Below are 25215 nucleotides of genomic sequence, written 5' to 3'. Positions count from 1 at the left end.
CGGAGGAGGATAGATCCTTTTGTTCTTTTTCTGAATGTCTGTGATGCTATTAAAGGTATTGGTTTCCTCTTTAGTGCTGAATTCGTATGAGGTGTCCACGGCTCCCCGAGGTAAAGAGGAGCGGGCGAGCCTGTGGGCGGCCTCGTTTCCAACCAGACCCGAGTGGGCTGGGGTCCAGATAATTAGAATATTGTGGGCTGGGATAAAGTCTTGAGGTTCTCTAGGTCCCGCGGGGGAGGGTCCGCCGGGCAGAGGGAAAGGATGTGGAGGGAAGAAGCGAAGGGTTCTGGGCATAGGGCGCATGCCGGAGTGGGGAAGGAGGGATGATAGTGGGCTAGGGTAAAGGGTGAGGGAAGAGTGTGTGTCTGTAGTCTGCGCCAGAGCGTTGCTTGTTTGTTATCTAGGGAGGGGTGGGGCGGGGGGTAGAGCTGGCGTGAGGATCTGTAGGCCTGCGTCAGCTCGCTGAATGAGTGCATGCGCTCCTTCGTGAATCCCCGATCCGAGGGCACCTGAGCCCGGTTTAAAGAACCTCGGGCTAAAAGGTTGGCGGCCTCGTTTCCGGGATTCCCGGAGTGCGCGGGCACCCATATCAACTCCACTTGGCGGGGCGGGGGTGCATCGGGCGAGTCCAGTATGCCAAAAGAAGGGACATGGACTCGGCCTCGAGCAAAATTTATAATCGCAGTTTTAGAATCACTTAAAATGTACCGGGCTTCCGTACGGGTGATAGCAAGTGCAATGGCGGCTTCCTCTGCAGCTTCTAGGGAGGTGTCTGGAGGGAGGGGTAGTGTGAGGAGGGCGGATAAAGAGGAGTCCACCACAGCTGCTGTCGCTTCATCACCCGTGCAGGCCGCGTCCGCCCATACTGCGTCCGGCTCGGTGCCATAAGCTCGATGGAGTGCCTTCGCACGGGCTCTGCGGCGCTGCTCATGGGGGGACGGGTGCATATTCCTCGGGAGCGGCCTGATGAGGAGCTCCTGGTGAAGGGGTCGTGGGATGGCGAGGAGGGTTGGGTCGTTGGCCGGTATTCTGATTCCGAGGGAGTCCAAGATATACCGACCTGTGGAGGTTTGTGTGAACCTGATGTATTGGGCCTGTCGGTGTAGTTCCCCGATCGTGTTGTGGAGGCCCAGGCCTAGAAATCTGTCTTTGGGTGTGTTGAGGGGAAGATGAAGTGCTACCTTGAATGCCTTGCGAATCAAAGCATCCAAAGCATTTATGTCATGTTTGAATAGTTGTAAGTATGGGGTAGTGTACAGCACACGGCTGAGGACAAAGGCGTGAATGAGGTGTCATAGGTCGCGCTCCTTCATGCGTCTGTGATGTCCCGAAACCCTTCGGATGAGGTGCGATATCGCGCCTACAACTTGCTTGAGTTTCTTGAGGGTGGTGGTGTTTTTGCCATCGTTCTGGATGTGCAGGCCCAATACACGGAGGGTGCCAACCTCAGGTATCGGGTCATCATTCAGTTCAATGACAATAGGGCAGCGGCGACAGCGGTGGTTCTTAGGACGGATGAGGAGCAGTTCGGGCTTCTCTGGGGAGCAAGACAGTCCGATGGTCCGTGCATTATTTTGGGTGAGTGTGGCTGCTTCCTGTAAGGTGTTCTCTATGCCGCTGTCACTGCCGTGGGTCGTCCACAGGGTGATATCGTCGGCATAAAGAGTGTGCTTCAGGTGGGGAATCGTTGCCAATTTTCGGGCGAGGGGATGAGGGTAATGTTAAAGAGAAGGGGGGAAAGGACGGACCCTTGAGGGGTGCCGATACTCTGAAGCGTGTAGGAGGGGGAAGACAAAGGGCCGAAGTGTATCTCAGCTGTGCGGTCAGTGAGGAATGCTTGAATGTAGGCATACGTGCGAACACCCACATTCAAAGGGGATAGGGCAGTCATGATCGCCTGATGTTCAATGCGATCAAAACCTTTGGAAAGATCCAAAGCTAAGACTGCCTTGGTGTGACCTGGAAGAAGCGGGTCAAAAATGTCGTGTGTGAGTTGCAGCATGGCGTCCTGTGCGGAGAGATGGGGGCGGAATCCCACCATGCTATGTAGGTAAAGATTGTTGCCCACAATGTGACTTGTGAGTCTCGTTAACACAACATGCTCGAGGAGCTTCCCGAGGCATGAGGTTAGCGAAATCGGGCGAAGGTTTTGGATGGTAAGTGGTTTGTTAGGTTTGGGTATGAATATTACCTTCGCGTAGCACCACGACTGCGGGAGGCTACCCTCCCTCCAGCACTGGTTGAAGTATTTCGTAATCTGGGTGATCGATCGGTCGTGTACGGAGCATGGAGTTTGTGATTTGGTCTGCACCAGGTGCGGAGTTGGAACGGAGAATCAGGAGGGCCGCTCTGACTTCCGTCTCCGTGATGCCGGTGTCGAGTGTGGGATTTGCTTGTCCTGTGTAGTGGGGTAGAGGTGTGGGGGCACCTGGAGAGGTGTACATGGTTTGAAGTGTGTCTAAGAGAGTGTCGGGATCGTCAGTGTGTTCGTGTGTGAGGCGTGTCGCGTAGTGTTTTGTTGCTGATTTGGTGTGTGTGGGGTCAATGAGGTATCGGAGGAGTTGCCATGCGCGTTTGCTGGACAGGTTTCCTGCGATGCCGTCACACATCTGTCCCCAGTTGGACCGGCAGAGGTCCTCAGAGTGTTGTTGGATTTGTGTCTGCAGCGCGGTCAGCCGCTTTTTAAGTGTCCTATTACGTTTGTTGCCTTTCCAGCATTCCAAGAGGCTGTGATAAGCCTCCCAGAGGTGGGCTAGGCGTGTGTCGAGTGTAGGGATTTCGGTTGTAGTTTCAATGTGTCGCGTGTTGTAGTAAACGTCATGCGTGAGTGATTGTACCCATGCGTCGATGTCCGCGATGGGAGTGTCTGGGAGGGCGGTGCGTACAGCGCGAAAGGCATCCCAGTTAATGAGTTTGTGTGTTGTATTTGCGTGACGGGGTGGTTTGTACGGGACAGTGATTTGTATAATGTAATGATCACTGCCCAGTGTATGTTGTGTTCTGTTCCAGGTAACGCCGTGGATGCAGCGGCTCAGCTTCAGGTCCGGACTGGTGTCCATGCTGACACTGTTTCCGATCCGCGTAGGCGTCTGAAACGTGTTGTGCACAGTGAGTTGGAGGTTCTTCAGGAGCAGCCACAGCCTGCGACCTCCATGTGTCGTGGTTGTGTATCCCCAGTCAGTATGCTGACATTTGCAGTCCCCACCGACGAGCAGGGATGTTTCCCTGCTAGATGATGCAGGTCTCGCAGAATTGATTCTAGCGAGGCCATCGGCTGGGAGGGGGGGGGGGGGGTGTGGTATATGTTTGGTATAAATATAGAAGGAAGTGAATGTGTGTGATGTATAAGTTAAGTGATCATGCAGGGCGTCTCAGACGTGATGTGATGACTTTTGTAGGTGAGGCTGCGGTGGACGTGTGGACGCCCTGGCTGTGTTAGTGGTAACCGAGTGTGTAGATGTGTAGCTGGGGTGGGTTGCCCGGTGTGAGTCTCCTGGAGCAGAAGTATGTGGGGCGTTGGTGTGATGGTAGGAAGAAGTTGTTGCAGAGGGGCGTGCTTGGCCCGGAAGCCGCGGCAGTTCCAAGTTAAAATGGGGAGATAATTAGTGCTCCCCCCGCCATATTGGATATTAAGGGGATTGAGGATGGTAGTAAGACGAGTGTCAATTGGTATGTGTTGCTCAGGAAAGGTGGCTTGTGCTTGCGGAAGTAGGATAGGGGGGGGGGGGGAGTGGAGGGTGTTTGAAGCTGGGTGAAGCGATGGGTAAGATTATTTCCCACGAGTTCCATCATCTTGGTAAGCATAGCATCCATATGCTGCTCAAGTTTTTCGGTGAGCGTGGCGGCAAGGTGATTGAATTTGGCCTCGAGGCGGGCGTCTAGCTCTTTGAGTTTGTGATGAAATTTGGCTTCTAGGGCTACTAATTTAGCGTCTATTTCTGAGGGCACGGGAGGGGGTGTGGCGTCTGAGGTGCGCTGCTTCTTTGCAGGAGGGGTGCTCGAAGTGTCTGTTGATGATGAAGTCGGGTTAATGACAGGGGGTGTGGGTTGAGGGGGCATGGAGGCGGAGGGGGTGATTAGAAGGGAGGCAAGGCGGCTTACCTCACCACGCAAGGCCTTGAGTTCCTGGTCTCTCGGATCTGCCTGGGAGGACTGGGGTGGTGAGGGTTGACGGGTGGTGTTGCCGGAAACGCGGTCTGCCCAGGTGAGACGCGAGGCGTTCTTGCTGCCTTGCTGCCGGGTTGTGGAAGGCGACCGGGAAGCCGTGGAGCTGCGTCCGCTGGCTGTTCTTGGTTGATCGCAGCGGGAAAGCCGCGATGTATTCGGAACAGAGAGAGCGTTCCTCGGGGACGCTAGTTTGCGTCCCCGTGCCTTGCAGTTCACGGTGCCGGTCATATGAGGGCCTCCGCAGAGAATGCAGCTGGGGGTGCATGAGGGCACATCTTCTTTGGGATGGGACTGGCCGCAGCGGGGGCACTTATTTGATCTTGGCTGGACACACACATCCGCCCGGTGGCCTGGGACGCGGGAGTTCGTGCAGGCGTCTATATGCCCTCGGTACGGTGTGCATCTGTGGAGGGCTCCTCCATACAGAACGGCGCGTGCGACAGGTCCAGCCCGGAAAGTTATTAGGATATAACGCGTGGAGCCCATTCGGCGGGCGTCCACGATGAGGGCGTCTGGGTTGCCGGTGATCAGGTCTTTTAGGATCTCTGTCGGGGTCTCATTCCAGTACGCATTACAGATGACTCCGCGTACTGCTCCGTCCGGCGGTGCTATGTAAGGTGCGATGGCGAGTACCTTGCCCTGGATTGTGATGGTGGTTACTCGAACCAGAGCGAGCGCGTCATCTTTTAGGGGCGTGTTTACGGTGCAGGTATTGTTGACTGGGTGTACCCTGATTTGGGTACGCGCTGGTTCGTGAAGCTGGGACGCCACTTGGAGGATGACCTCCTGTAGTAGTCTGGGTGGAAGCAGGTCCAGCTGCAGACCGCCTCTTGATCTAAAAACGACCTTGTAGTCCGCAGCAGGAAGCGGGGGCTGCTGCCGCGAACGCTGCGCAGCTGAGCGCGTTGCTTTCATGTGCGCCGAGTTGTCAGGGCATGCAGGCTTGGGGGTACTGGTAGCAGAGGCTGCGGCCTCCTGGCTTTGGGTTGCTGAACGAACGTCCTTGGCGCGGGCAGCCACACCAAGGATGTGAGTCCAGTCCCTTGGGTCATAGTTGCGGGGGTTGAGAACTTCTCCCTGCACCTTGCACCTCCATGCTGGCGTTGGTGGCGGAAGCGTCCGTCGGAGCAGGCCCCAGCGGAACGAGGCCTAGCTCAGGCGAAGCGGTCACAGAGGGAAGAAGGGGGGGGGGGGGGGGGGGGGCCGTGGGTGCCCGAAAAATGGCGTAGTCGGGCCAAAAACTGATAGCGTGCGGCGCTCACCTTCGCAGATCAGTAGGTGGTGAAATCTGGGCCGATGAAGCTGGCGATTGGTGAATTCCGTCGTTTTTGTGTGGAGCCAATGCGGGGTGCGTCCATACTCCGCGGCCCCCTAGCGGGAAGTCTCCTCCGCTTGCACAAAGTTGTTGTTGTTGTTCTTGTGACTGAGAGAAGGATCAAAGGAAATCGCACGGGCCTGCCTACTGGCTCAAGCCGAGGCACCACTGCTGCCACGTGCAGATAGAGGAGGGTTAAAAGATCAGAGGAAAGAGAAAAAGGAAAGTAAAGACGCGCGTCGCAGCAACAACTGCGTCCGCCGGAGCGGACGCTGCTGAAAAAACAGATAAGCGGCCGAAGCCGCGCTCGCCGAAGCGAGGACAGATAGACCAGATAGCACAAAGCAAATAAGACAGCTTATATAGTTCCCAGTCTAACCTTATTCGCAGTCTAAACCCTCTGTTTTGAGAAAAGCAAACGCGCATAACTCGTTCACCATCCGTGGATGTCTCAAGCACGCCACGAACGCAGACTAAAAGCTTTTAGTCTGCGTTCGTGGCGCGCTTGAGACGTCCACCAGCAGAGTTAACCATAGTTATACGCCTTTCCTGTTCTCAAAAGAGAGAGAGTTAAGGCAGCCAGCCCCTCATGAATAGCTGGCGAACTTTAAAGAAAACCATAAAAATTACCGTCATTTTGAGCGATGCCTGTTAAAAACATTTTGTTAAATGTTCGTTGTGATGCCAAACACAGCCCGAACAGACAGTCGAACAGCGGGATACTTTGTGGAACGGTTAAGCTTCAGAGGAGCCCGAAATGCTGCCGCGTGTGCTACATTTGCTAATACAGTCGTTTAAACAAAACAGCAGACAACCGTTCTCAAGCAGTGTGACACAGAAACGGAAGGAAACTTCTCTTCTATGCCCACGAGCAATTTCTGTTAGAGATATTTATGGTTCTTCTTTGTTTTGCTCGCCTTACAGGCTTAGTATCATGTGTTTTTGTGAATGCCAATGTATCTGGTAACCTTGCCATGTGTACGTGTGTAAACAAATTTTTTTCTAAAGCGCCCACCATAACGGACTATAACCACGTCGCATTCGCCAGCGCTCATACAATTTTAAACATGTCATTCGTATACATATAACAGGCTGTCATGACTATCATATATGTGATAGTGGTCAATGGTAAAGTTTAAATTTTGTTGGTGGTGGGGATGAAAACATTATTTACAACTGGGGAGTTTGGGACACACAGGTCCGTGGGCCCCCGCATGGCCCCACTGCACTCAAACGTTCATGTCCCGGAGGCTCAAGACGCTGGCAGCCCGGCCGGTGGCGATGGCTTGCTTGGGAAAGCAACACTCAGACAGCCAAAGCGAGACCTCAGGTGGCCGCTGTAGCTAGGCTTACCTTGTTTCAATTGGTCGAAATGGACGTGACGTCACAGTGTGCAAGTTTCAAACGGGGCTAATTGTACTTTGGCTAGTAACCAGAAGAGGCAGAAGAGGCAGAAGAGGCAGAAGAGGCAGAAGAGGCGGCTATAGCCCTCGCCCTAGCACATACCCAAGGGAGCATCATCCTCAGCGATTCCAAAATGGGTATCAATAATTTCGCTAAAGGGCGAATTACAAACACCTCCCTTAGAATCCTTAACGCAACCAAATTCTCACCAAATTATTCCGAATTGATATGGGTCCCAGCCCATTCGGGGAATCCGGGGAACGAGGCAGCCCACAATAAAGCCCGAGGTTTCGTCGACCGGGCAGTGGATGAGTCTGGCTCCCTGAATTTCACGAAGGACTCAATGATCACATATCATGATCTCACCAATCATTTTAAATTAGAGAGGAGAATTTCCCCCTCCTCCAGACAAAAGACTTACTAAAGAACAAGAGGTTACGTGGCGTCGTCTACAGACGAGATCGATACGCACCCCATCACTCCTCGCGCACATTTATCCAGATCTTTACAACCCAAACTGCAAACACTGTGGCCAACGTGCTACCTACGATCACATCCTGAGGGACTGCAAAATAGAGCCACCTCCGGGTGATCTAGTTACAGCTCCTTCTCTCGAGCGGTGGGAGACCGTGCTGGCTAGCTCTGACCCCAGAACGCAAGTTTTGGCGGTGGAGTGGGCTGACAAAGTCGTCGAGGGCTATGTACTCTCGACCACTTAACGCGACCTCTTGCCAAGCTCTTCCCGGCGAATAAAATGTTTTACAATCAACTAGTAACCATGCAACCAATTAAAGAAAACGTATAGTGGTGCTCCAAGTAAGTGTGACTGAGTTTTGTTAATTGCTTAATTACCCAATTAGCCTAATTAACCTTTCCAGTCAGACGAGATATATAAATAAAGTCGAGTAGGAAATTGGTCGAGTTGGGGAATCGAACCAGGCTCTCAGGAGCGAGAGACTAGCACGTTAACCACTCCGTCATGCCAGCTCCATGGTTTGGAATGAATAAAGGCGCGTCTAGCTAATAGGGCGTCTTCATTCACTCCCATCTTCCTGCCTTCCCTTACGGTGAGGTTCAGGTGTCCACCGAGATATGCGAGAGAGGTACATTTCATTCCCTCAAAAACTAATTTACGGTCAAGCAAGGCCTAGAGCCGTTTGGGCAATGGCGTTCTGGGGACTCCCTGGCAGCGTTGCACGACGCTGTCGCGTCTTAGAGGCGAAACTTAACATCTGAAACACGCATCAGTGACACAAGCAGCAACACCGCGCTTAAGGCTTTCGCCTCATTGCAATCTAGGTCAACATAGTGCACCCCTGAATTTTAAGGCGAAAGCCTTTAATGGCTCATGCTCGCGGTGTCCGTCCGTGCGCTGGAATCGTGCCAACTGTGGCCTCTCCTCCGCGCAGCGGCGCAACCTTCTCCGCAATTTGTTTTCCTCAAATTCATTTTCTTCACTACAGGCTACCTTTGCGTCCCTTCTTTCATTCCCACTTCCTCCCTTCCTCTGCAAACGGATGACATGTGTCCACCGAGAGATGCGCTGCGGTTACTGTGTTATTCCTTTTCCACGACTAGAATTTTCATTTTCTTCACTACGACGCCTCTTTGTCTTTCTTCTTTGACTCCCACTGCCTCTCTTCCTGTACGTGTGGTTCGGGTGTCCACCGCGACGCTTGCTAGGCAATGACTCTTGCAGCCGCAACAACAACATAAAAGTGCGATACAATTTTCAGTTGCTTCATTACAGCCCCTCTTTCTCTTTCTTCTTTCAACTCCCATTTCCTCCCTTCCTCTATGGTGCGCTTTGGGTGTTCACCGAGATGACAGAGAATTACTGCACCATTTCCTTTCCTCAAAAATGCGTTGCGTTCCAACGGGCAAGGCATCGCGCAGAACGGGCAATGGGGTTTGGTGGACTCCCTGACAGCATTGCAACACGCTGGCGCGTTCCACTCCTAAAGGCGAAACTTCAGCATCATTATGTAATAATTAGTCATTGCTTAGTAATTAGTCAGTAATTAGATGTGATGTCCTCCGGTGGTGACGTCACCAGTGCCACAGAGGCAGTCAAAGTGGTGCGCGAAACGCTTGGCCTCTATTCAGTTTAGACAGTGAAAGTGCCCCCTGAATTTTTGTATTGGGTGAATTGCGGCATCTGTAATTTATGTGCTCCTAATTACTCATGTACGCTTTCAAGACAACCATGCATTCAATACATGCGCCTTTATTCAACTACGAACGTCGAACGGTCTCGTCTTTGCGAGCACCATGTTCGGATTCCGCTCACACAGATCCGCTCACTAACCTAAGCCACACCGACTGTGGCCTCAACACATTCCGAAACATATGCTAATTTTTAAAGGATCGTCAATCCTACATCCACATAAAAGATAGAGAGCATGGTCCTTACCTACTCGGCACGCGGGGAACCGCCCAAGGGGCGGCACTTTCCCCGCTGCTCTTTAATCTGGCTATGATGCACCTGCCGGCACAGCTGGATAGTGTCGCCCGCGTACAGCACGCCCTCTACGCCGATGACATCGCCATGTGTGCCACGCTGGGTAGCACAGGGGACATTGAAACCAGCCTGCAAACCGCGGCGACGATAGTAGACCGCTACGCCCGCCGCTGCGGTCTTCAATGTTCCCCTCAAAAATCGGAATTTGTGCCCCTCTGCCCCTCGCAGAAGTGCACAACTAAATATCTCTTTCGCTTGACAGTGGTCCCATACGTGACAGTGACGAGATACGGGTACTAGGACTCTACATCCACAAACACAGACGGCCAGACACTACATTGGCCAAACTCCGTAAGGTGGGGGACCAGGTGGGCCGCATGGTCCGCCGGGTTTCCAACAAACGCGGGGGGTTACGAAGTATGGATGCCTGGTGGCTGGCAAACACCTTTGTAACCAGTCGAATTCCCTATTCTACTCCTTATCTCCGCCTACGGAAACAAGAGAAGGATGCTCTTGAGAATTATTCTGCGAATCCTCAATTCGCAGAATTGAGGATTCGCAGAATTATTGAGCGTGCCCTTGAACTCCCCATCACTGCTTCAAACAGCCGTGTTATGGCTCTTGGGGTGGTGAATACTTTCCGGGAGCTCTGGGAGGCGCACCTTGCAAACCAGTACACGCGTTTGTCGCTAACGGAGTCGGATCGCCGCCTTCTTGCTCGACTCATATCCAACACACCCCTCCAATGGAAGACAAGTTTCACATCCCAGAACTGTGGAGACGTGCCCTCCACGTGCGGCCTCTTCCAGCAAACATGTCACACGAAGACCATAATGGTCGGCGCCTGGCACGGGCGGAAACGCTAGCCCGACATTATGGCAACAAAACAGGTGTATACTACGTGGACGCGTCCGGTCGTCACCACGGGAGATGGTACACGGTTGCGGTGGTTCACAACGACAACACAGTTAACGGCCTCACCTTCAGAGCCAGCAGTGCAACACAAGCAGAAGAGGTCGCGATTGCTCTTGCGGCCTCACATTCCGATTCAAAATACATAATCACCGACTCGCGAGGGGCCTGTCGGAACGTTGACAAGGTTGCACTCCCTTCGTAGCCTATCGAATCTACCAAAATTGCATACGGGATACGGACACCGCACACCGTTACCTCATATGAGCCCCTGCTCATCAGGGGTTGGCAGGAAACGAGGCAGCAGACGCAGCCGCCCGCGCACTCTTTCACCGGGCTGTTTTGTCCTCCCCACCCGATCACGAACCCGATTTTAATTCGGTGTATACCTTAAAAGATATAACAACCTACTATCAAACTAGTCATCGCTTTTATCCTAGCCCACGTAAAGGCCTCAAGAAGACGGATGAGCGGCTCCTTCTCCGTCTTCTCACCAATACATCTCTGTGCCCGGCAGCACTCAAACATTTGGACCCCTCCTTTAGCGGCAGCTACCCACACTGTAGTGCGTTGTCTTGTGACACCTATCACATGGTGTGGGCCTGCCCCTCCAACCCCGCTATTCCCCCAATCCCCAACCCAACCCGGGAGGACTTGGAGGCGACCCTGCGCGGCTGCCACGACTTACAAGCCAAACAAGCCTTAGTCGGGCGCGCCCGGGCGGCGACCACCGCCACTGGAGTCCCATACTAGGCACCTCCACCTAGCGCTTGTAAGGATCGGTCCCTTACGGGCTGATCCAAACATACCTCCAGTCCCTTCTTAATGAATGTTTTCACCACCACCACCACCACCACCACCACCCACAATACCTTGGAGTATCAGCCCTTGAGAGCTATGCTCAGACTTTTGTCCCGCACCGCACCGCCTATCAAAATTTGGTAGGGTGCAGGCCTGCAACATGTTTCTGGCAACAAAAATTTATTACATTTTGCAAGCACTCCATTGTGCGAGACACTAAATTCAAACTTTTCAACAAACATTTGCGACGTTGCTATGGCTGTGAAGTTATGAGCCGACGCGGCACGATAACTTATTCAGGCCTGTTTCTGCTGGCAGGCTAGGTTTGACGCATCTATATGTGAGACAATTAGTTTTGTTGACGCTGTGGTCGAGTTCGAGTACCCGGGTACGAACCCGACCACGGCGGCAGCGCTTCGATGGAGGCGAAACGCACAAGGCCCCCGTGTGCGCCAGACCATCCGCCTCTACGCCGGATTGCCAACCGCCACCGCGGCATGCGCGAACACGACCTCCGTCGCTTGGTCCAGGCCTTTGTTCTAAGCCGCTTCATCTATTCTCTTCCTTATCTCTTCCTTTCTCGCACCGAGGAGAACGAAGTCAATACCCTCATTCGTCAGGCATATAAGTCGGCCCTGTCTCTTCCTCATCTCACTCATGGTGCACTCATTGCACTCATCGCACTTTTTGGTGACTACAATGTTCTTAGTCCTTGGTGGAAGCATGAGGGCTTGTCTTCAATGAACGCTTACTTCGCCGCCATGGCTGCCCTTTTGTTTAATTTTATTAATTTGTAGAGCCCCGATCCTTAAGACTTGCCTGTTAACCCATGAGGCGAAGTCCTGGAACACACCATATTTCCTGTGCGTGTTTCTCTTGTGCCAGCTGATCTGTTGCATGTTACATTTTGTTGTTATTTTTTTCTTCCAGGGCCTGTGCTTGTAAAATTGCGAGACAACCGCTGCCATTAAGCGAAAGAAAATTTAGCAGATATTTATGACTATATGCGCAGCATTACTCCTCATATCATTGTAACAAACTGCCCGATCGATGTAGCTGTCACCCGACTGACAAACTTAGCGAACGAGGTGATGGATCGTTTTATTCCGCGAAAGAAACTTAAAACGTCAATATACACTTTCTGGTTTTCAGACAAACTAAGACGTTATATGCGCGGAAAGCATTACTTCCATAGGCTTGAAAAAGGAATACTAACACTGACGTAATAGCTGCGTTCATGGTGTGCAGAGCAAAAACTAAAATGCTATCGGGCGCGACAAAAATGCTTACCATGATTTTTTTTAGAAGTGTCTCTCGCGACAGTCGCAGAGTTTCTGGCACTTTGCTAGCGCAAGAGTCAAGGATCTTACTACACGCTCGTAACCCTGATTTCGGACGCCCGCTATTATACTCACGTTTCAGATATCTTTAAGATGTTTGCATTTTACTATTTTACTTCTCGTCTGTGTTTACAGGAAATGGCATTAGCGCTCTTGCTCTGGAAAGTGACGGCACATACTGTGCAATGCAGGCCAGATTTAGTCCAGAAAGCATCCCTATCAGTCACGTACCATCCAAAATATCCTGTGATACTTATGGCAACCTTCCTTTCATCGTTAATGGTTGTTGCGACGTCCTGACACCACTTGTACTGGAAATATTTAGGTCTCCTCTTACCGCGGCATCTCCGACCACCACTTGGAAAGAAGCACTCTGATTACCGGTCTTTAAAAGCTGGAGCGCACATTTCACACAGCAACTAGAGGCCTATATTCCTTTTGTACTCTTTTCCTAAGTTATTTTACACAGGCCGTTCCGTTGAGAGTAACCTTGTTAGTTTTTTTTTAGTAGTGTTGCTCCTGCAGTCTCTTGCCGAAGGCAGGTTCACCCTGTTTATTTTGATAGCCGCAACGCCCTTGGTGTAGTAGACCACTGCATCATTCTTGAAAAACAGTCGAACAATGATGTTTGTAACTTTGGTAGCTATCTACACGATAGACAAGCCACGCGAGATAAGGTGGACAAATGTCTCGTCCCTTTACTCTGACATCTGCTGTTCCCCACGAATGCAACTTTAGGCTTCCACTATTCAATTCCTTCGTCAATGAATTTAATGAACTTGTTCCTTGCTCTCAGATCTCTCAGTAGTCTGATGAGCTAAAGATATTTCACATAATCTGCTCACCTCGTGACTGCAGCTTAATCCAAGAGGATGTGAACTCTTTGCCCAAGGCCCACCACATTGAGTTTTCTTACGTTCAGAACAATCAGACCAATATGAGGCTGTCTATTGTTCGCGACTTAGGGGTCCACTTAGATGCTGAGCTGCGTTTTTCAAAACCTCACATTCTGGAAGCCAAGAGCAGAGGTCTGCGCGTGTTTCCCATGGTGAACCGTGTACGCAGGGTGCTACGCAGTAATGCATGCCAAGTTGCCTTGTACCGGAGCATTGCACTGCTGAGACCTGAGAATGCTTCCATCGTATGGAATTCGATCTGCCGCACCTGAGCGCAAAATTCTAAAAGGTGTAAAATAAATTTGTTAGGAACACCACGGGGTGTACGGTCTACTTATCTGCTCCCCGAGACGATTACGGGGCTGGCCTGAGCGCTCTGGAACTAACCGACTTGGAGATGGTGCTGATGTTGTCTTCAGGCTTAATTGCACATACCCATGGCGGGGGATTGGCCAGGGTACATAGGGGATACAAACGCACTCATGTACAAGGATTGGAGTATTCGGATAATTTTGGAACTTAGACTACAATCTGTGCAGAAAAATAGAAAAAAAAACAGTGAATGAATTCTCATTCTAGCAGAGGAATCTACCTGATGTAATCATATTGTAGCGAATGTAATCGCACACTGTTTTCCGGACATATCCCTTGGCGCTTGCCCGGAAGGAGAAGATACTCAATGTATAGAGAAAGACCTAGTTGAGCAAGGGGCATCTCAAAGTAAATTCTACGGAGAGCAGCGAACCGCCCGCCGTAGATGAAAAAGTGATTTATGGACTCAATTTCGCCACAAGACTCACAAAGGTTTGTCATAGATAACCATGATTGACATAAATGAAGATTTAGCCACGGTATTTTTCAGCGCAAGAGAGTCATGGACACCTCACATTGCCGTGAACTGCACATCCGCACACTCCAAGGAAATGGCCGGTGTTGAAAATTTAATAACACAATCTGGCGGGCTAGTTGGTGGGAATCCATACGATTTTCAGCAGCGCGAACACGGTTAGGAAAAGACAGAAGGCGGACAGGACAGAGCGCTGAACTATCAACTTTATTTCAAGAATGCCAAAGGCCCCGCTCTTAAATACACACGCCATAGAAAACGCCCACCTGGAGGATTTATCTAAGCACAACACAATCAGAGCGCGAACGAGTAAATTATCACTTTTTCCCGGGTTATCAAGGATACAACGAGCATGAGTGCTAACAAAGAAATGACTACAAACCAGTGGAAGATATGTAAAAAGCATGGAACAACAGGGCTTAGGGTGCATGAAAGGTCTGAAGAAAACACAAGCAAGAAAGCTAAAAATACAGGAATGACATTGCTACAACACGATGAGATAACAAAGCCGAGGAAGCGGAGGTTGTTGGCTGAAATGGCGAAAACAACTTCTAAAAACGTTAACTAAGGATGAACGCCAACACAGCTAAAACGTCAGAAACATGTAAAGGATGCCGCTAAAACCGGGTGAAATCAAATAAAACCAGAGAGAAAGGCGACTTGTTTTTCGGACAGGGAGATTGAAGGAGTGCTAACACAACCTTCCCTAGACTTCCTGCTGTATGCAGCTTCAACAATTTCGCGCGTCAACTGGGTTTTATGCTTCTTTAGCACCGATGTTCTTTTGAAACGGGGAAGACATTTCTTTTTGCTATCACATCCCTGACAGTGGGCGGGTAGATTTCGTTGTGAGGAACCTGATAAATCGTTGCTGTGCTCCATTAACCTTTCGTTGAGGCATCTTCCCGTTTGGCCTATGTAGGCCTTGCCACAGGTCAACGGAATCCTATACACAACACCCTCTTCACAAGCAACAAAGTGATTCCGGTGCCGAACAGCACAGCCTCTTCTCTTTTTGTCTTATTGACTTTGTTGCAGAGGCTCGAGAGGCGCGACGGGGCGGAAAAAACAACTTCTACGCCGGCTCTTTTGCCGATTTTCTTCAGATTGTGCGACAATTGGTGAAGATGGAATGACAGCGACCCTTTTTTCCCACTGCTGCGTTTCGTCCGAGTTACTACGTCCGCATTTCAAGCTTTTCAGGAGTTTTTCCGCTACCGATGTGAGGAGGGGCTGCGGGTATCCCGAATGCGTTAGCCTAATAACTTGACGGGAAAAACTGTCTGTCAAAAAGTGCTCACAGAATTTTGTGAGAGAACTTATGAAGGTTGATCTTACAATGTTTCTTTTTACCAGTTTCGAGTGAGCTGAATCGTAAGGGAGGATGGGCTTGTTGGCTCTTGGATCAAAAGACCAGCACACGTGATTTTTTGAGAAAGCTAACTGCAGCTCTAGAAACCGAATTGCGTTATTTTCCGGCCATTCGTGCGTAAGTTCGAGGACTGAAACCGTATCCGAAAAAAACTTGAAGAACTTTGGCTGCTTCTGAAGTGAAAACATCACTTTTGCAATCTAACAAGACCAGGTAGTCGTCAACGTAACGGAAAATTTTTAGAGCACGTGAGTTTTGAAGCTTGTCATTCCAAGACCTGTCATGCATAGCTAAGAAAAGGTCGCTCAAAATGGGGGCAATGCATGAGCCAATACATATCCCCTGCTATTGGATAAAACGGGAGCCATTAGACTCGGTTACTATTGATTTCAGGTAGGTACAAAGCAGCTCAAAAAAACCGTCCACAGTAATGCCGCACGCATTTTGAAAGGATACCACGCCGTGACTGTCAATGGCGTCACGCACACATCTTATGAGGACGTCATGAGGTATGGAATAGAACAGGTCTTTATTATCGATGGAGAAGCCATTCAACGCCTTTGTTCTATTTTCATGCAGAAACCTAAAAAACTCTCGGGCGTTTTTAACACGGAACGGGTCGCTGATCGGGAGCTTCTTGAGAAAGCCCTCAAGAAATTTGGGAATTTCTTTCTGCCAGGTCATCTTCTCCGACACGATCACACGCAAAGGGTAACCAGTCTTATGTGTTTTAGCTGTAAAGAACATTTCCAGACTGCCATTCTTCTTTCCTTCTATTTTGCGTGAAAGGCTATCTAAACTAAGACTTTGACAAAGCCTCCTAGCGTTATTTCTTAGTTTTGATTCGGAGACACTGCATTTTTTTAAATTACTGTTAAGAGCTTCTGCGGCCTTGCTCATAAACACGCGTTTTGGAAGAACGGCGAACCCTCGTTCTTTATCGGCGATTAGCAATGACAGGTTTTTCTTCTGTAAGTAGGAAACAGTTTTCTTAATTAGGAATCTGTGCTTTTCGGTGCTGCAGCGCGTGAATAGGTCCACTCCGTCCGCGAGACAACGGGCCCCTTCCTCCTCTGGGGCTAGGCTGGAGACTTGCCTGACCATGGTCAGCATCTCTGGCGCTGTCCTCCTAGGTTCCACGGCGAACTCGGGTCCATGGCTAAGGAAACGCTGGACTTCCCCTGGGATGCTCGCACCTCCCACGAGGTGGACGGGACGGGTTTGTAGCTTTTTTTGCTTGTGTTTTCTTCAGACCTTTCATGCACCCTCAGCCCTGTTGTTCCATGCTTTTTACTTGTCTTTCACTGGTTTTTAGTCTTTTCTTTGTTAGCACTCATGCTCGTTGTATCCTTGATAACCCGGGAAAAAGTGATAATATACTCGTTCGCGCTCTGATTGTGTTGTGCTTAGATAAATCCCCCAGGTGGGCGTTTTCTGTGGCGTGTGTATTTAAGAGCGGGGTCTTGGGTATTCTTGAAATAAAGTTGATAGTTCAGCGCTCTGTCCTATCTGCCTTCTGTCTTTTCCTAACCGTGTTCGCGCTGCTAAAAATCGTATGGTTGAAAATATGGCCCACGAGTTAGCCCTAGCTCTCTACTTCCGGGTGTGGAGCTGTGGAGCCGCCCGACTGTCGGAATAAGGACGAGCGTCTGCAAAATTATACGGAGATTGTTGAAAATTATAGGTTACTGAGGAGACTGGCGCCACCACCGGATAAAAGCCTGAACAGTAGGGAGGCAATCGCATGGCGACGCCTCCAAACTTGGAACCTTGTAAACCCGGTCTGGGCATATCATGTTCAGAGCGATAATGAGGAAAACAATAAGTGCAAACACTTTGGGGCGAGAGGCACCCTCGACCACATCATCTGGGAATGCGCTAGCTCCACAGGGGCTCAAGAAAACATAAATTCTAGAGACACCTGGGAAGCCCTGCTGCGAAGCGAGGACACTGCTTCACTGCAACAAGCCATCCGTCTGGCGGAAGAAGCCGTGAGGAATCAAGACCTCTTCGCGTGCTTCTAATCGCAGAGGTCCCGGCCCCCGTCACCAAGGCCAGCGTGCCGGCGTCGGGGAGTAAGGGGCTTCCTTACTCCCCGCAACCGCCCTAAGGGGCGGTTGTGATCGAATATGTCACGTCGGCGACGCTGAGCAGGGCTGAAATTTCAGTTGCGGCGGCGCGAGACAGCGCTGAGTGCCAAGCTGCGCGCATGCGCAGGAATCCTGGGAACCCAAGCTCAAGTTTGGGAGCGCGACGCCAGCGCCGAAGCGGCGAGCAGCGGAAACTCGGGGCGCCGCCGGAGCCGACGCCCTGCTAGCTTTGTGTGCAGGTACGACGGGAGAGTCGCGCTAGGTGCAATCTTCGCGCTGACAGTCGCGGTCTCGGCGAAGCAAAAAGGAGGTAGTACGAAGGCCGTAATGTAAAAATCAAAGCGTATGTACACGGTATGTACACGCGAGTATGCGGCCGCGCTCTTCGGAGAGCCAGTGAGTCTGCCCCTACCATGCACGAAAAAAGTGGCAGACGACGCGCAGGGAAGTCGCTCGCTGCTCGATTTTCCAGCCTTGCGACTGCGAGTCGCTAGCCGCTGAACCAATCGGCGAGACAGACGAGCTTTTGGTAATAACGCCGCCCGCGGACAGTCGAGCTTTCGGCAACGACGTCGCCCGCGGCCACGCCGGGCGACGAACTGCGCTGCTCCCTCGCTGCCGTAGTCGTCGCTAAGCCTATTCATTTCGCATCGATGCTGCAGCTGAGGGCACTTCGGAACTGACCAGCGCTGTAATAAAGGTGCTACTCGCGTCACCGTTTTACAATGTTCCTCGTCTCATAATAAACAAAGACGTGGTCGATTTCCGTGATGTCTTTAACAGCGGAGCCAGGTGACAACAGGCGAGCAGCACTGGGCATCAGCAAAGCGGCTTTGGAAAAGAAATATGCTTGTATCGCAGTTATCACTTCTACCAGCAGCTCGGTATTGGCCAACGTTCCTCAAAAATGATTAATTTTTGACGTTGCTCCAGTCCAGGGCTTGGCATGAACGCGAACAAACAATATTGGCGTATTTTTCTGACGGCGACGGCAGGAAAACAGGCCGGCCCTGAGAAGCGCGCCGCTGCCGCTGTCATCATGACGCTTGTACGACTGCGGTGCACATCAATACCGTCACGACGTCCTCCTGGTCGCCGTAGTGCATTGCGAATCGCACCGAGCGCAAGTGCGGGAGACGCGGTCGAAGCAGAAAAAATTCTCGAAAGCGCGCAAGCAATGTTATTGCGGAGAGTTTTCGTTTCGAGCGAGAAGGCAACTAGCAGGTCGCACTTGCAAGTGTGAACAATGGGGGTCAAATGTTTAGGGGAATCCCCCAAGGTGGAATAGAATGTTGACGAACTGTTTCCCGGTCGCATGTCCTTTCGACTCGCATGTAAGTGGATCGCCCTGCGCATCGCATGCAACTGACAACAACGATCAACAAGTGTCTCGCTTTATTTCGCAGAGCTGATAGTACTTCGCATATTTCGAGCATATAATTATACAGAGGACTTACCTCTAGTTACATGTCATACAGTACGACATTATTACTCACTCGAGAAACGCATTTTACAGTCAATTGTTCCTCCTCGTCGTCGATCGTCTGCTCCACACAGTAGACGCGACTAATCAGTTTCCCTCCTTTAATTAAGTTTGCACTGCGGAACTGCGTGTTAGTCTAAACGACCTTATTGCGGCTCATGCAGGTGATACATCGCGACAGCGCGGGCGCGTGCACGTGCAAGAAAGCACGCGTGCAAAGAAGCGTGGTAAAAGCAGCGCGAGCTGCGAGCAGCGCCCCAGTTTTTACTTTCCTCCCATGGATGGCGCTGCCCATCAGGCGCAGCAGCGCCACCCGGCGATGCTTTGGGAGCCTTAGGAGTGGTGGGTCGAGGGAAGGCGGCGGGCTGAAGCTGTTTGCGCCGACGCCGACAGATGGCGCTGCCGCTCCCTTCACCTGGCAAGCGCGCGCTCGCTCGCAGCAGCTCGGCGAGTAGCTGGTGATCAGGCAGGTATGCTCCTCAAGTTATTCGGGCTCTACGAGGTTTAATCTTACATCAGACATTTATGGAAGAAAGGCAGATAGTCCTCTCTTGTAAAGTCATAAACGTTCCGTGTGACGTATGGCTGGCGTGCGTTCACTGTAGCTCACATAGGCATGTGAAAAGTCTGATTGCATTGGAAATATATACAAAATGGCTTTATTTGCAATAATTCGCAAATATTTCCGAGAAAATGCAAAGCTGCACTGGTGCAATTGAGGGAGCCGTGGACCAAAGCAACATCATCGTAGTGCCAAAACTTGTGCAGTGCCCAGAGCTCAGATGGTTTAGGGACTTCGCTTAGCTGAAACGCATAATTCTCGCGAGGCTGACATAACTCCGCTGCTTCGTCATTCTAGGACGTAGTAATCGGTGATATATCCCCTTGTGTGCATTGCCTCTTGGCCGACAGGTCGCTGGGCACTTGCGAAGACGTTCTTTTGCTTGCTGGCCTCTCGCGTGAGGGCTTTTTGGACAGATACGTGGGAAGGTTGGACAGAATTTTTGGTTCTGCATCTGGCGAAAGAAATGGCTTGCCACGTGGTATGCACTCCTCCTTGCCGTTGATGATATGCACATAGTCTCTTAATATGTACTTCTCTTCAAAATGCAGCTCACACACGGCATCCGTCATTTCTAGGGGCTTGTCCGCACGATGCAAGTTGCGCTGCCATGTGCGGCGCCTTGCTTCGTCTTCAGGAACCCTGAATAATGATAACTTCGGAGCATCCTTCACTCCACTGCAGCCGGTCCTGCATCCAGGAGCAAAACAATAGTTCCTCCGCCAAGGTTTCCTCATCTCGTAATATCATGGGCTGCACAGCGCAGCAGAGGTCAAATCAAGACGCACATGAATTAACGTACGGAGGAAAAACGCTTGCCCAAGACGATCTTGTTGAAACCAGCGCGCGTATCCTACGTATATGCGTGCACGTGCTAAGATTGCCGCGCAAAGTGTTCCGTTTCTCGTACGGTCAGTGGATGGCCCCTACCTGTTTCCTGGAGAAAGTCACGGGGTACACTGAATTGTCTTCTGACAATGGAATTTGGGGAATTACACCTATGTTAAACAGCATAATAGAGCATGGCACACTGAAAATGCACTCCAAGGCAGAGCGCGCCCCCCGTGTAACAAGCCGGCGCCTATAGCAGCGAGCTGCGGAGTATGAGGGGGCTGCCAAGATGTCTGGGACTTCGGCTGGCTGCGAGGCTGGCGGGTCCTGCCCACAAGAGACCGCCTTGCGGCGTGGGGCGTGGCGCCCTCCGCCCGATGCCCGCAGTGCGGTCTCCTTGCAACTTTGCAACACGCAATGTTTGAGTGTGTAGTTGCGCGCACCTTTTGGATATTAGTGTCACGCATGTTTTTAACCCGCCTGGAAGCGCGCACTAGTTCACCCGAAGTGTTTCAAAATATGTTCTTGTGTGTCGGCATGTTCGTTGTGTGGCGGCAGCGTGGAGTGGCTTCCTTAAATGCGCGTCCGCAAAGAACAATGCTTCCAATGTTGCAGCGCCTCCGCACGCGCCTCTTTGAACAAGCATGCGTGGACGCTCTGTCAGGGAGCGAGGCTGAGTTTTTGCGCAAATGGTCGACATACTTCATCGTCCTGCGCGGCGGTCGAGTGTCGGCTTTCTTACTGCCTTACTGACGTGCTCAGTGCTGCGTCACTGCGCATGTGCTTGACTGATCAGAGCATTGAGTTCAGCAGTTTTGCTTTGTATTTTTGTTGACATTAGAAAAAAATAAACTTCTCTTTCTACGCCGCCGCCGAGTGATTCAGTCCTTTTGCGGGCGCAAGTCAGCCCAAATAAAGAGCTTCGTTTCCAAGACTGGCTGGTGTCTTCCTGCCCACTGGACAGACGTCACTACAACGTGACATCTGGTGGAGGTGCTGGGTAGCCTTCTATGTACCGGACGCCCCCCGCAAGTCGTGACACAAGCCCTCTGAGTCATTCACCGGAGGACCTGACTCCAGTTCACCGCGCAAGACGACGTCTGCTAGGGGACGCACCTGAGTTCGGGACTCTGCTGGACCCTACCCGGAAGCGAAAGCAAGTAGCAACGTCCACCATGAGTTTTCCCCAGGCGAAGACTCCAATCATTATTCAGCAGCCCCGGGTGCCACCAACCCCGACCCGGCCACCGACCAGCGGAAATCGAGGAGTTTATGCGTCGGGAAGAATGCTCACCGCCCAACCGCCTATCACGTTCACCGTCGCCATCGTCGCCGCGCTTTGTATTTCCTAGCCGAGGCTACGCAGTGCGTGGACGCTCCCCCAGGCCCCGAAGGTTAAACCGAATAAAGCAGCCTCTGGAGGTGAGGTTGGCTTATGAGCGCAAGAACTAAGATCCTCCATCAGCGAAAACACAAGACTATGCCTCAACTACGACGACCCCTTCGATGACGACCCCAACGACAACGACGACCCCAACGACGACGACGACCCCTACGACGATAACTACGACGACGACGACAACTACTACGACGGCGACGACAACTACGACTACGACGACAACTGCGACAACACCGACGACGACGACGACGACACGGCCAGACTTGAGGCATTTACCGCTGCCCTAAACCTTATTATGAACGCTAAAGGACTCGAAGTTAGCATTCTCCGTGTTTATTTTCATTTTAAAGCATCGAGACGATGCTTCTTTGGGAGGGGGGTAATGCCATGTATCATTGTAGTGTTTGTTCGTTCACGCTCAAGGCTGCAGGAAAGGGCTGTTATCACTTTTGTTCGTGACGCGAGAACCGACCAGACTAATCTCGATTGATCGCAGCCATGAAAGGCAGCATCTAGGTTTTTCCAGATTACTCTAGATGATCTTGTCCTGTTATCTGGAAGTTTCCTCGTCGGCTTTAAAATGAGCGATGCCGCGATCGTCGGACATTCGTAGTTCGACGACCGACGAGCACGTTTGTTGCTTACGCCGCCGCCGAGTGATTCAGTCCTTTTGCGGGCGCAAGTCAGCCCAAATAAAGAGCTTCGTTTCCAAGACTGGCTGGTGTCTTCCTGACCACTGGACTGACGTCACTACAACGTGAAAATATCACCACTACGATCATGCTGTCGCCGCAAATGGTGACCGAGGCATGGACGAAATAGCAGCACTTGCCATAATACACTTACCTAGAAGCTAAATAGAATCGGTAAATCCCCGCTAGATGTATGATTAGAGGCTTCAGCCGTAGCTGCCAAGATGGTATCCTTAGTCTATCTCAGGTAAACAAATGCTTAAGATATCTAAAATATCTTTACTTGAGGCAGACTATCTATTTTTGCAGCTTCCCGACATTACTGGAGCAACAATGTTTTAGAAAAGCATCGTTATAAGGACACGGCGAGAAGCAGGGGTCCTCATTTTTCAATAATGGAGAGGCAAGAAAAAAACACGGACAGTGAGGTTACGAGATGTGTCGAAAATTGCACACTGTACACACACCGAAACCTTAACCATCCACGTGTTCAAAAGTTACTTGGAATCCGGAGAGGTAGTATCAGCTTCGCACAGAGCCTCCCAAGGTCGAAAGCCATGTGGGTTCACTTGGGCGCATGCCAATATAGTTTATTGGCGTTTAACACCCCAAATTGACTCGGGCTATAAGGGACGCCGTAGTGAAGGGCTCCGGAAATTTCGACCACCTGGGGTGCTTTAACATGCACTGACATCGCACAGTACACGGGCCTCTTGAGTGCGTGCTAATTAGTACTTACTTATTCCCGTACTAGGCTACGAAAGAGGTTTGCTGCAACGCAATTGGGAGATAATGCGCCTCAGTTGTTTGACGAATACCTGGACCTTCATTATGCAATAAAATATTTGTGCTTTTGAACAGAGGCAAAAAGCTACAATCTTCAGATCGAGCTTCCTAATACGCGTTTGTATCGCTAATCAGAGACTATTGCTGGTTGCTTTAATATGGGTTCAGGCAATTCCCAATTTTACAGTGCAGCTGTTAATGGAATATTCACAGGTAGAGTATCGCAGATGCTAGTGATGGTGTAAACACATCGCGCGACCTCACCGAAGCCTCTGATTAGATCTCTGAATCATGGCATAATCATTAACGTGACCCATTTGACGCTTGTGATTGGTTTTCGGAATCGTCAGCTCATCACACTCATTACCTACTGGGCTCATCTGACAGTAGGTTAGAATTCACAGCGTCACTGGCAAATGTATAACTTGTAGGCGCTGGACTTTTCGGTTTTTATGCTTTGAAAATTCCAACGACTTTCTTCAGTTTCCATTTAAAAACCCTAGTTCCGGTCTTTTTCTTTCGGCGAATGTTACTTTCGCGAATGGAATTACTGCCTTTTTTCTGTGATTTAATGCAGCAATCCTGTGTGGGAAAAAGTCAATTTAGGCCTATCTCAGCGTTTTTAACCATAACCAATTTATTTACTCCTGATTGGAGATGGGCGTGTAGAAGAAATTACTATCGTAATTAAAATAGTAACTCAAATGAGATAGCCGCCAGACAAAAGCACTAGGTGAAGTTCGCTTCTAATAGCTACATTGACATGTTATTGTTCGGTATCCAAGTTGGGTTGAGCATGAGGCCGGAGCTTCATATGGCCTGCTAGTAAATGAGCCATGGAACTGCCTCCCATTGTCGCGGCAGCCAGAACAAACCTTTTCGTGACGCCCATGCACGGTTTCGTGCCAGTGTCCTGCGTGCTGTTGATCAACCCGTTTAACTAATTGCTCTAAGCGGGCGATTCTAATGAACAATGCTTAGCTAGCAGGCAGTGGGGAGGTAGTGCTTCCCGGTCGTCAGAGGCGTGTAATCTAGCGGAGCAATACTTCAAATCGCTCAATTGCGCTGCTCTTATCAAACAACTCCATCGTCTCATCATGTGCCCGGCTTCCTGCTTACTGAAGTTCAGCTTTGGCTGAGTATAATTTGCATTCAACAGCCAGCTATATTCGCGCCATGCATGCCAAGAAGAATGACCTTTTATTGCGAAGCAATACTACTTTCGCTACCACCTCAGCACGTGCCGTGCCGCGGCCGCATAACCACGCTTGACCTTTCGCGTGACCTCGCTGCGTGACGTCGTACCACCTGTGTAAAAACGGGGCCCCATCTCACGCCGTCGCCTTGCGCGGCGCATAGCCACGGCCTGACTCCCGCTCCTCTCACCAGGGGCGCTGCGCGCTATGTGACGCCGGGATAATGAAACATAGGGCATTATGGGGGTACAACAAATATGAAGTACTAAGAGGTATTTGGGAAGGAATAATGGTGGCGGGAATTACTTTCGGCAATGCGGTTCTGTGCTTAAGGGCAGAAGTTCAGTCGAGATTGGACGTAAATCAGAGAGCTGTTGGAAGATTAGCACTAGGTGCCCACGGCAAAGCCACAAACGAGGCAGTACAAGGGGATATGGGCTGGGCATCGTTCGAGGCACGGGAAGCTAAGAGTAAAATACTATATGAAGAACGCCTGAGGAAATTGGACGATAACAGATGGGCAGCTAAGGTATTTAAATATTTATACAGAAAGAACGTTGACTCACAGTGGCGGAAAAGAACTAGAAAACTAACCTGTAAGTATGCCGGTCATGAGGACGGAGAAAGAAAGAGCATTAAACGACAGGTTAAAAACGCGGAA

At 50.8% G+C, this 25215-nt stretch overlaps 1 protein-coding gene and 1 pseudogene across 1 annotated transcript; both read right to left on the bottom strand.

The window, feature by feature from the left end:
• Nucleotides 1–202: 202 nt before the first annotated feature.
• LOC149337093 (uncharacterized) lies at nt 203–5351 on the bottom strand. Its single transcript, XM_089553312.1, has 2 exons — nt 4102–5351; nt 203–4007 (listed from the first exon to the last, which is right to left on the bottom strand). The coding sequence occupies exons 1-2, from the start codon at nt 5080–5082 to the stop codon at nt 3933–3935; spliced, it is 1056 nt and encodes a 351-aa protein (XP_089409438.1). The 5' UTR covers nt 5083–5351; the 3' UTR covers nt 203–3932.
• Nucleotides 5096–20387, bottom strand: LOC149337092 (uncharacterized; annotated as a pseudogene).
• Nucleotides 20388–25215: the final 4828 nt, after the last annotated feature.

The sequence above is a fragment of the Amblyomma mixtum genome, chromosome 7 (assembly GCF_055824585.1).
Source record: "Amblyomma mixtum isolate Tamu chromosome 7, ASM5582458v1, whole genome shotgun sequence".
Taxonomy (NCBI): Eukaryota; Metazoa; Arthropoda; class Arachnida; order Ixodida; family Ixodidae; genus Amblyomma; species Amblyomma mixtum.
Note: the sequence above shows the minus strand (reverse complement) of the source record. Positions and strands in the feature narration are given on the sequence as shown.